Below are 12,528 nucleotides of genomic sequence, written 5' to 3'. Positions count from 1 at the left end.
CGTTTGTTTTTGATGTATCCATCAATCCTACACAAACTAACTCGTTGTTTTCTGGTTTGCCTCGGTTTAATCTTTTATCACAAAAATATTCAAATACACTACAAATCAGTCTATATAATTTTTGGATCGATTCGAATGTTAAATTCCCTCAAAAAACAGATCAAACTGATCCGTAAACACCCTTACCATAATCTTTGATAAACATAATTTTTCTAGAAGTGTTCACTAAATTCTAAAAAATCAAACGCACTTAATGACACGGAAACGTGAGCGAAATGAATTTTCCCAAAAACCATAATTTCTTGGAAGCAACGGAAGCAAAATTATACCATTGAATTACACCTAAGGACACAAAACAGGATCAAATAAAAATGACAATTTTCATATTGCTATTGCTTTCCTTAACTTCATAAATGTCAAAATAAAAGTCTAAAAATAAGAATCTTATAATCGAAGCTTCTTCATTGAAGTCAAAGTAATTTTTTCTTTCTTTCATTACAACTCTTAAGACTTATATAGCTAAGCTCTCTATAAATATGGTTACCATCTTTGTCTTTGTTGAAACAACTGCATACACAACTTTGATCAAACACCTTGCATACTAAGATGGCAAAGTTTACTTCAATTGTTCTGATTTCCAGTTTACTAATGGCATTTGTTTTGCTATCTTCATGCCCAGCAATGTCTCAAGAAGTTGGTAATAATGCATTTTTTTTGTGCGCTTACTTTTATTATTTCTTAAACTTTTTTAATATTTAATTTATTTTTAACTTATGGTGCATGCAGAGGATGAGAGTGAGTTTAATTATGATGAAAAGAGTGATAAAGGACCACAAAATTGGGGGAACATTAAACCAGAATGGTTCATGTGCAAGAATGGAACAAAGCAATCACCAATTAATATATCAAATCAAAGTGTTCAAATTGTATCCAATTTAGGAACACTTCAAATCAACTACAAGCCCTCTAATGCAACTCTTAAAAATAGAGGTCATGATATCATGGTCAGTTAATCAAAATTATTTTATAATAACAAATTATTTAAAATAATTTTTTTCTATTTAATAATTTTGTGAATAATTTTTTTATAAATAGCTGGAATTGTTTTCGAACTCAAGCTTCCTACAAATTAATGAAACTCAATATGTACTTAAACAACTCCATTGGCATTCACCTTCTGAACACACCATAGATGGCAAAAGGTACATATTTTCTTAATGATTACACTTAATTAATTCACGATAATTAAATTAAATATTTTTAATTATTAATTGTGTTTCAGGTTTGATTTAGAGTTACATTTGGTACACCAAACTCCATCAGGAAAAATAGCAGTGATTGGAATATTGTACAAGATTGGAATACCAGATCTTTTCTTGTCATTGGTAAATTAATTAAATATTAGAGTCCATATCATTGACTTAATTAATTTAATTAATATTGTGATTTGACTTATACAATTTTTTTATATATGTAGTTGAAAAAGGACTTGGAGGCAATTTCTGAAAGTAGTGGGGCAGAAAGGGAAATAGGTATAGTTGTTCCTAACTTGATTACATTTGGCAGAACGAAGTATTATAGATACATTGGTTCGTTGACTACTCCACCATGCTCTCCAAATATTACTTGGACAATTATTCCAGAGGTAAATAATTAATTTAATTTGTAAAAATGACTAGTTTAATTTTTCTATATTTTTTAACTTTTGAATTAATTTTATATACTCTAATTAAATGAATAGGTTAAATCTGTTTCGAAGGAGCAAATCGAATTGCTTCGAGTTGCTGTTCATGATGTAAGTTTTTCCTTAAATTTTTTTAAATTAACCTTTGATTTTCAATCGACCGGGTTAAATTTTTAGAGATTCTGTATAAGATTAGTTATGCTCAGAGATTATTCATGGTTATTATGTATATATTTAATGGAAAATATACTTTTACTTCGCAGGAATCAAACTCTAATGCAAGACCATTGCAACCACTAAATGACCGATTAGTGCAGCTGAATAAATATGGACCAAGAGTATGAAGAGAAAGAATTTGACAAAAACTATTATATGCCATGTGTTATATGAAAGAATAAATTGAGATGAACTCGTAGTTCACTGTTATAAATAAATAAAATTATTTTAAAATTTTATAGTACTAAATAACTAATGTATTTGATTCATCAGTTGTTAAATAAATTTAAAATTAGATTTTTGTTTGTAATAATGTTCACAGTAGTGCTAAGTTAGTATAGAATGTCATTTTCTTTATTGTCTCTTAAGTTATTCTCATCGTTCTCTATAGTATTCATTCTCTGTTACAATCTATATTTGTTATTCTTACATCTTGGTGCTTTCGTTGCTTATTATATAAAATGGCTTTAAATCCTCCTTATATTTAACCTACTCATTGTTGATCCCGGATTGTCTTTAAGGGAGGAAAACTCTCATAATTTAATCTTATTTGTCACTGACTCGGTCTCCACCAAGACCAAACACAAATTTTAAATGAGGTTTACCTTTTACATTCCGTGGAGTGTTAAAAACATAAAAGCTCATCATATATATATATATATATATATATATATATATATATATATATATATATATATATATATATATATATATATATATATATATATACATATGTCTGGACGCACTCTAGAATACACACCTCAACACTTCCTAAATGAGTCACCTCCATTTTTTTCTATAATTTTGTCGAAAGATGCATCTCCGTATCAATTTAGGTGACTCTGCATGTAAACTTTCTGAAGGTGGAGAAAAACACAAGAAAGGGGGGATTGAATTGTGTTCTTCCAAAAAGATATTTCCCTTTCTTTAAAATCTTTTCTTTCTTTTGGTATCTCATTATTTGGGTATGCTATGATTTATGTTGCGGAAGCATATTTGAAGTAGAGTTGCATAACCAGTGAGACATTCATTTTAACTTCTGTATATTATCAGAACTTCTGACTTGTCTCAGTACAGTTCTGAAGATTTCTGCGTAGATGTTCTGAGTTAAAACTGAAAGGTACAGAAAGTAAAAGACACATTCATTTTTATCCTGGTTCACCTTCTGAATAAGGCTACCTCCAATCCACCCTCCTCAGGTGATTTTGCCTCTCTCCAAAGGACTTAATCCACTATAACCAATCTGATTACATATGCACGATCAACCATCGTGACTAACAACCTGCACAGCCAACTGTTGTGACTAACCCTGCACAAGCTACACGCGAGTGACTAACCCCTAGATGACTGAACCGTTCAGTGATCCCATCAGGATATAACATTCATCAATCTAGTAACCCTGCACAAGCCAACTGCTCGTGACTAACTATAGATGATGAACTGTTCAGTGATCTTAGCGAGATATAACGTTCATCAATCTTCTGGAGATTACAAGTGTGCTTCTTAGTTAAGCAGATTTTCTCCTATTCTAAGTGCAATTGTTTTGATACAATGACAAGTAATCACTTTGAGTGGATGAATAATCTTTGGAGTCTTCTTGTCTGCATCTTCTGAACAAGATCTTTGCTTCTTGGTGGTAAGCAGAGTAAGAGCATCAACTCCCTGTGTTGAATGCTTCTTCAAGATGATCTTCGTCTTCAAATCTTCTTAAGCTGATTTAGAGCAACAGCTCTATTTGAATAATGCTTATGATTTACTCTTTATTTCTTCTTCAAGCAGATTTAGAGTAACAGCTCTGTTTGTAGAATGCTTCTGATTTGATCTTCATTTCTTCTTCAAGCAGATTTAGAGCAAGAGCTCTGTTTTAAGTTGCTTCTTCAAATGATCTTCTTCTTCTTCTGAAAGCAGATTAACAGCATCAGCTCTTTTATGAATTTGCTTCTTGTTTTGTTGATCTTCATCTTCTTCTTGTTCGTTGATCTTCATCTTCTTCTTGTTCAATACTGATCATGAAGCTTGTTACAGCTGATGACACATTGATGAACACAAGTAAACATGAAACATTGTAAAGCAGCAACTCAGTGTATGCAATTTCTTTGTCATACAACATGAGACATGTTTGGTTCGATTAAGTATTTGTGGATTTCTTATAACTTCATTGGAGCATACTGCAAAACATGCAGGATTCTCCTTTTTCTCTCCCTTTTTGATTCTTTTCATAGGATTATGTATTTCAACATAATTGTTTCATCATACACTTTGTGCGTTGCCTTTGTTGGAGCAGCTTGATTAATCTTATGCTTGTTGCTTGCTCACGCTGTCTCACTCTCTTCTTTTCTCTCTTAAGATTTTCTTCTCAAAGGCTAATTTTGTATATTTCAACATTCTTGTTTTCTCATCATACACTTCGTGTATGTTTCCTCTTCTTGGTGCAGCAAATTTTTCTTATGTTGTTTGTGCTTGCGCACCTGCTCTCTTACACTCTTGCACCATGTCATTTTTTCTTTCAATGGTTTCGTTCTTTATATAGAGTTTTGGTATATTGCCGTTAAATAACAATTACCGAGGCGAATCTTATCTTTGGCGTTGGTAGCGTGTCCTCTTCAACTTGCTTCTTCCAAGATGGTTGCTTATTGGTGGAGTATCTTCTTTTACCAAAATGTAGACCAAAATAGCTGTCATAATTTTGTCTTTACATTGAGTAACGTGCTTCCTTGCATGTTTTTTAATTGAAGCAACATATCTTGTTCTTCGAATCTTCTAAATACAGATTTAAAAACTTCTGTTGCTGTGAATGCTAATGTAGCTTATACTTCTGAGAAAGCTTAATATTCTTTGTATTTTCAAGCCTGTGTTTCTACACTGATTTATGATCTTCTGTTACTCATTGTTGAATTCTTTATTCAGAACTTCTGATCATTTACTCATGTAGTCTTCTTGTTGTAATGAGTTCTTCATGTATCTGAATGTTTCTGTTTAATTCCTTGAAGCTTTGTCTTGTTGAAGTATTTCTGATGCTGTACTTTTCTTTCTAATGTTGTCGTATAAGGCTTATAGCATAATATCTGCACACTTAATGAAAACATTAGTAGTAAAATTGTTACTAACAAAATATATGCTTGTTATCATCAAAACCAGATTCTGAACATAGATTCTCAATCTTGTTCTAACACTTCTGTAGTAACCTCGATTTCAAAAGTCATTGAGTTTTATGAGAATGCATCTCCGAACTGATTTTAATTGATATATCTCACGCCAGACCTCCCCTCCCTTCTTCTTCACGTGTTAAAATTTCAAAATACAAACAAAACACAAGAAGAGCTCGGGAGAAAATTTCAACTAGTTCAAGTTTGAACGCTACGTCTACCTCATTACATTCAAATCAATGGCATACACTTTACTTTATTCTAGCTTTCTCAACTAGTCACATTTGGTAAGTTTCTTCCCATTTCCTTTTTTGAGATTTGGTGCATGCATTATTTAATAGGTTGTTTAAGGTACTCTAGAATATAGTTACATTCGTAATAGGTAGCTTATTTAAACATGCATTCACATTGTTTGAAGGTTAAGGCGTAGAACATGTTGGGTTTATGCATTTTCTGCCATTTTCCATGTTTCTGGTTTAGAAATGCATCTCAGGAATTTTCCAGATTTTTATTTTCCTAATTTAAGGAGATGCATTTATGTAATGTCTTTACACACTTAAACATGTTTGATTTGCCATGTTTGTCATCGGGCGGATTGCTTGATTGTGATATGAATTTCTAGTTTTATTATCGGTACAATGGTGAAAACCCAGACAGACGGAGGCATGCTCGAGTGGCCTAATATGCACCAGTTTCTAGGGAGAAGGCCAGACCCTAGCAATCACTAGTTGGTGCAACTTCATTTGATCTAGAAGCTTCAACTTCTGAAGCTCACATATCTCTAGCGTCGTCTTGCAGGAGGCCATTTCCTCTGCTTCCCCTTAAGCCCAACAGGAAGAACTTGCTACTACTAATTTTTGTTCCTGGTAGGTTTTTAGGAGGCCCTTATGACACCTCCCTACTCCCTCTCTATAATGATCATGCTGCTAGGCATGTATGAGAATGAGAGGTAGAATAAATATACAATTACTTTTGCATTACATCCATTTTATACTAACTGAATTAACTGATATGGTTGTATTTTTTATAGTTCAGTGAAACAGTAAAAAGCATAAACCACGCTAGGAAGATTTTGAATCTACTGCAACATAAAGAGGCGTGATTTCAGGATGTATTGTGTGATACCCTATACCCCAATAAATTTTTCTTTATATTATAACATACTTTGTAGAATAAGTAATTATAAAATCAAAAAGGTATCATATTAACATAGATAAAGTGGAATTTCTCATAAATGAGTACGTTGATCAAAACATAACATCAACATAGTAATTCCAAAATATTAATCTCGACTCTGGTGTCCTAATATCATAGCTTTATTACAAATTAAACCAACTAGCTAATTTAATGGTTCAGGAAAACAAAGCATAAAGGAAAGCTAACGAAGTGGTCTTCTACACCATCTTCTATAAGGAACTACAAAATACGACTACTACTCAGTCTCGACCTTTGAATGTTCTGCAATTAGATTCACATTGAGAAACATAGAAATCAAGGGGTGAAATTACATTATATAATATACATGGTATAATAATAGCAAGTGAAACATAATCACAATATATCACATTTGCACATTTCATACCACATTACATAAAATCATACAACATTACACATTATACACATAAATGCTTATTGTAACACCCTAAATCCACAATAAAAATTTTCTTTCCTTATAAAAACATTGCGGAATATAAGAACATTAGGCAAGGGTGTCACACTCACATAATACTCAACTTTTACTCCGAAAAGTAAATCGAAATTTAAAACATAACAATAAGGTACGATTATTCGGTTTAAGACAAAGTAGACGACATAACAAAACAACCTCAATCTCGATGTTATAATATAAAAGCTATTATTCCAAAATAAGCTAATAACTGATTTAAAGTATGACGAAAAATAAAATTAAAGCAAGATGTCAAAGTGACCATCTACACCATCTTTCATAAAAAAAATAACAACAATCACAAATCACACATCAGTCTTAACCTAAGAAAAATCTGCACGGGAGTTCACATAGAAGAACATGGAAACAAAATGGGTGAGAATACAATCTATAAAATTATGTGTTATAATAACAACAAAGATAGCATTTAACACACAATATCATGAAACATATACAAAAATGAATATACAATGCTCATCTCATCTACTCCCATGTATGTGGTGTAACATCGCGATTTTTATATTAAATAATTGTTTTAGTAGTAGTTATTTATTTAATTATCATTTGGTGTGATAATTAATTATTGTGTGTTATTGTGTTAATTGGGTTTTATTGTTTTTGAGTTATTGTTCGTTCATATTTATTGTTTGGTCGATATATATATATATATATATATATATATATATATATATATATATATATATATATATATATATATATATATATATATATATATATATATATATATATATATATATATATATATTATTCTGTATTATTTTCAATTTTTCAATTTTAATTTGATTGGCTTTTTACCATATGGTGATATGGGTGTTTGCGGTGCGGTTTGGGCGGTTTTGACGTTAAAAATCATATGAACCGCAAGAGAAAAAAACTTGCGGTTCGATTGGGTTCAGTTGGCTTTCAAAAATAAAACCGAACCAAACCAAACCAAACTAACGCGATTTGTGTTGGTTCGGTTTTTTACAAAAAAAAATTACTGAGCCTTTCATAAATATATAGAGGAAAATATAGTTTTATGTTTAATCGCACATACAATACCATAAAAAAATTAGTAATTGTCAAAATAAGTTTATAATGTGATACATAAAAATGTGTCTTACAATTTTATCTTAGGTCTAAAGAATGATATACATGAAATTGCATTTGTAAATAAATATTATACAAAGAATGCGATAAAATATATTTTGTCAAAATAGTATTTATAAACGAATAATATTTTGGTTTTTGATGATATATAAACTAAAATAAATATCATATAAAGAATATGATAAAATATACAAATAATATTAGTTGGTTTCTCTAAAGAATTAAAGAAATATATATTAGTTAGTAAGATTTTGTAACGTAATTGGTTTGCAAAATACAAACCGCAAACCGAATCAAAACCGCGCGGTTCTGTTAGAAAATGACCCAAACACATTCGAACCAAATGCGGTTTTTTGCAGTTTCGATTTGGTTTGATTCAGTTTTGCGGTTTTCTATTAGACTGGTTCGATTTTAAACACATATATGGTGATGTTATCTGATGGTCCCTTTTAAAATTACACAATTTTCAACTAACAATTATACAATTTTCTTTTATTTTTACGGTAATATAATTTTTATACTATACTAACATTTGCATATACTACACACCCAGAGACACCCATTTGTTTGTCAAAACCAGTTTGAAATCTAAATTAACATTTTATACAACAATTGCACACCACCATCACACAAATCCAAATTCGTAGGTACAACAACAACGTTTCAAAGTCAAATTCAGAAAAAATGAGTTAAGTGTCACGACAAATCGACGTCGATACGGAACTCACCCACGATTACGATTCTGCAACACCTCATAGGTACGAGACCGCGATTAACTTCCTGCAGGGGTTAATGGTGACACAAAAAGCCATGGAGGTGAAGAAGAAGAAAGGTAAAACAATAAGATGAAGTGCAGTGGCAAGAGATTGAAGAGAGTAAAAGAAAACGGTTTGGATATATTGTTATTCTCTTGTGTACAATCAGTAGTGCACATGTGGTATATATACAAGATAAGCTAAGGTAAATAATACAAGATCTAGTGACTCTAACTAGCTGAGGTGGCAATGTATATGTACAATGTAGAAATACAATAAAGAGTATAATAATACTATCTATACTAACAGCCCCCCTCAAGTTGGACTTTGACAAACACCTAACTTGGCCAAAGATTTCTTGAGAACGGAGAATGCAAGGGCTTTGTTAACATGTCAGTCAACTGGTCATGAGTGGAGATGGGAAGCAAGTGAATAAGCTTGGATTGGATTCGTTCGAAAACGACATGACAATCCAATTCAATATGCTTACTGCGTTCATCGAAAGTGGGGTTATGTGCCAAATATATGGCTGACTTACTATCACAATAAATCGTGGTTGGCTGAGAAAAATTCACAAGAAGATCATGAAACAGATACTGCAGCCACTGAATTTCGCATGTAATAGAGGCCAAAGCTCTATACTCAGCCTCAACGAAAGATCTTGATGCAGTGTGTTGTTTCTTTGACTTCCAACAAATTAAGAGTCACCTAAGAGGATGCAATAGCATGTAATAGATTTGCGCGTATCCGGGCATCGAGCCCAATCAGAATCTGCAAAGCCAAGTAATCTTAAAGCACTAGTGGCAGAAAATAGGATGCTAGTAGAAGGAACAGACTTTAAATATCTCAAAACTCTAGTTGCTTCCTGAAAATGTGGAGCTCTAGGTTGAGACATGAACTGGCTCAAATGTTGAACGACAAAAGAAATATCAGGCCTTGAATTTGTAAGGTAAATGAGTCTTCCAATCAGCCGCCTATAGGAAGAAGGATCATCTATGAGTGTGCCTTCAATGAGAGAAAGTTTGATGTTGGGATCAAAAGGGACTGAAGATGGCTTGGCTGCAAGAACACCAGCGTCCTTGAGTAACTCAAGAGTATATTTTATTTGATTGAGAAAAAAGCCTTCTTTGGATCTGGAAAATTCTAAACCTAGGAAATATCTCGGCTGACCAAGGTCTTTAATCTAAATTTTTGATGGAGCACCTGGTTGACATGATTAATCTCATCTATAGAACTACCAGCCATGATAACATCATCCACATACACCAGAAGAGCAGTAAAATAAGGAGAAGTATGCTTAACATAAAGAGAATAATCAGCCTGAGACTGATGATATTCCAAAGAAATTAAGAATGTAGAGAGTTTAGAGTACCACTATCTACTGGCTTGTTTCAAGCCATACAGGGATTTTTGTAACTTGCCTACTTTAGAAGAGTCATAACCAGATAAGCCAGGTGCAAGATGCATATAAACTTCTTTATACAAATCCCCATGTAAGAAAGCATTATTTACATCCAACTGTTCCAAGTACCAACCCTTTATAGCTGCAAGTAAAAGAAGCACTCTAACAGTAGTAAGTTTTGCAACAGGGGAGAAAGTATCAAAGTAATCAGTACCTTCCATTTTAGTGTAACCTTTTGCTACCAGCCTGGCTTTGTATCTCTCAATAGACCCATCAGTTTTGTGTTTAACTTTGTACACCCAACGACATCCAATAGGCACCTTACCAGGAGGCAAATCTACCATAGTCCATGTGGAGTTCTCTGCAAGAACATTAAGCTCCACGTCCATTGCTTTGATCCAACTGCCATGTTTTATGGCTTGTTTATATGTGTTAGGTTCAGAAATAGATGAAATAGCATAAAACAATTATAAGAGGAAGAACATTTGTCATATGAAATGAAAGAAGAGAGAGGATAGGTAGGCTGTGAGGTAAGAGGCAAGGGAGGAGTATTGGAACTGTCACGAGTAAGGAAGCAATGATATTCTGCTAGATAACTGGGAAGGTTGGATCTGCATGTAGATTTCCTAAGAGGATGGTTATTAGTGTTACTTTCATTAAGGGGAAGAGGCGCGGTGTTGTGGGAGTTATTTTCATCATTAAGATTGGGTGAAGGTAATGATCTAGAGGATTCTATGGATAAAGGTGGACCATTAATGTGGATGGGATTGGTTGGAGGTATAGTGTTGGAAGAACGGTTAAGAGGACTACTTATGTGCAGAGGACTGTCTGTAGAAAGTGTACGTAAAGGATTGTCCACAAAAAGATGCTGCAAAGGACTGTCTGCAGGAAGGTTATGAGGAGAGTTTGGTTGAACTTGTGGTGTAATGGATAAATCACTGTCAGAGGCAGTTGGGAAATAGCTATGGTTTTGAGGTTGTGAGCTGGTGGAGGTAGTTATATCAAGAAAGGTATATATATCAGTGCAACTGGAAGGATGATGGGACATAGCATGGTCATCATAGGTATGAGACTGATTAGGAGAGAGGTTGGGCAGAGATTGAGTATAAGGTTGTTTAAAGGTGAAAGGAGAACTAAATAAAGACCCTCTATCAGGATTCAGAAAGATCACCCTGAGGAGCTTATTATAGGGGATCTGAATAAAGCGGTAACCTCCAGATCAAGGGAAGTTGTGTCAAACTCTTGCCTTGTTTCAAAATTTGAACCGAAGAATGTTAAGGAAGCTCTGACTGATGAGTTCTAGATTAATGTTATGCAAGAAGAACTTGAGCAGTTCAATAGAAATGAGGTTTGGGACTTAGTATCAAGACCTAAAGGGACAAATGTTGTTGGGACAAAATGGGTGTATGATCGGTCACCATTTCTAGTAAGTTTTCGCACCTTTTTGTGACAAAAATTCGTGATCTTGGTAATACTAAGTGGCATTTGCATATGTTTTAAAGTAAGTTTTCGTGTTTTCGTTTGTGTGACTTTGTTGCATTTTAATGCGTTTTGAGTATTACAAAAGTATCTTTTTATGCGTTGGTTGTTAGTTTTGTTGGCCAGGTTGATGCACGGGAAAGATAGGAACTTGTGGCACGCACGAGCGGATATAAGAAGCCGGAAAAAGCCAAGTTTAGAGCTCAACACGGGCACCCGTGTGGAGCAACACGGTCCGTGTCAAAAGTTGGCTGGAAAGGCAAATTCTGGAGTCAAAAACAGAGGTTTTACACGGGCACCCGTGTGCAGGCACACGGACCGTGTGAAAAGAGGCCTGGAAAATGGATTTTGGCTCAGGAGCAGACGAACAACACGGGCGCCCGTGTGCAGCAACACGGCCCGTGTTGATGATGCATGCTGATTTTATTTTCTTTGTGTTCCTCACTTGAAGGGGACCAGTAAGGGTATTTTTGGTACTTCAGTTTCAACCTGAATGAAAGAGAGTTATAAAAAACAACCTTAGGGCAAAGGAAAGAGGGACTTTTGGAGATCATAAGATAGAATTGAAGAGAAGAAAAGAGACGGAAGCGAGATTTTGGAAGACGAAGAGATTCAACGGTGGACACCATTGAAGATCCTAGTTCTCCCAATTAATTGTAATGTCTAAACTTTTCCACTTGTGTTTCTTGAATATTATGAGAGGCTAAACCCCCCAATGCTAGGGAGGTGTCCCTGATTCGATCTGTAATAACTCTGGATTTTGTATTTCGTTGATTTAAAGTTCGTATTATTCAATTCGATTGTATAATGTTTATAATGCTTTCTTTATCGGACCAATAAGGATTGTTATGTGGTTAACAATTCGTAGGACTACAATTGTTAGGGTTTGTATACAATTGAACCTTATAATTATCACCTAGGACTAGGAATATAGTAAGGTTATTCAGAAATTCTTGATAAATTAACGATTTGGTTTTGTCCTATTTCTCTAAGGACTTAGGTAATCGGATTTTAAGCCAAAAAGATTTTCACTAAGGACTTATGAAAATCACTCTTGAGAATGAATAATT

At 33.6% G+C, this 12,528-nt stretch overlaps 1 protein-coding gene across 1 annotated transcript; it reads left to right on the top strand.

The window, feature by feature from the left end:
* Nucleotides 1-545: 545 nt before the first annotated feature.
* On the top strand, nucleotides 546-2,148 carry LOC131633481 (alpha carbonic anhydrase 7-like). The gene is made up of 7 exons (XM_058904192.1): nucleotides 546-697; nucleotides 787-1,004; nucleotides 1,096-1,202; nucleotides 1,283-1,385; nucleotides 1,478-1,645; nucleotides 1,742-1,795; nucleotides 1,948-2,148. Exons 1-7 carry the CDS (start codon nucleotides 607-609, stop codon nucleotides 2,026-2,028), a joined length of 822 nt encoding a protein of 273 aa, XP_058760175.1. The 5' UTR covers nucleotides 546-606; the 3' UTR covers nucleotides 2,029-2,148.
* Nucleotides 2,149-12,528: the final 10,380 nt, after the last annotated feature.

The sequence above is a fragment of the Vicia villosa genome, unplaced genomic scaffold (genome assembly GCF_029867415.1).
Source record: "Vicia villosa cultivar HV-30 ecotype Madison, WI unplaced genomic scaffold, Vvil1.0 ctg.001128F_1_1_3, whole genome shotgun sequence".
In the NCBI taxonomy this organism is placed as follows: domain Eukaryota; kingdom Viridiplantae; phylum Streptophyta; class Magnoliopsida; order Fabales; family Fabaceae; genus Vicia; species Vicia villosa.
This window is presented reverse-complemented; position numbering and strand designations above follow the sequence as displayed.

Excerpts from the sequence above, each read along its gene's own strand:
- LOC131633481 (XM_058904192.1), top strand. The coding sequence starts at position 607 with ATGGCAAAGTTTACTTCAATTGTTCTGATTTCCAGTTTACTAATGGCA. Across the intron at positions 1,005-1,095 it reads ATAGAGGTCATGATATCATG|CTGGAATTGTTTTCGAACTC; the intron begins GTCAGTTAATCA and ends TTTTATAAATAG. Across the intron at positions 1,203-1,282 it reads CACACCATAGATGGCAAAAG|GTTTGATTTAGAGTTACATT; the intron begins GTACATATTTTC and ends ATTGTGTTTCAG.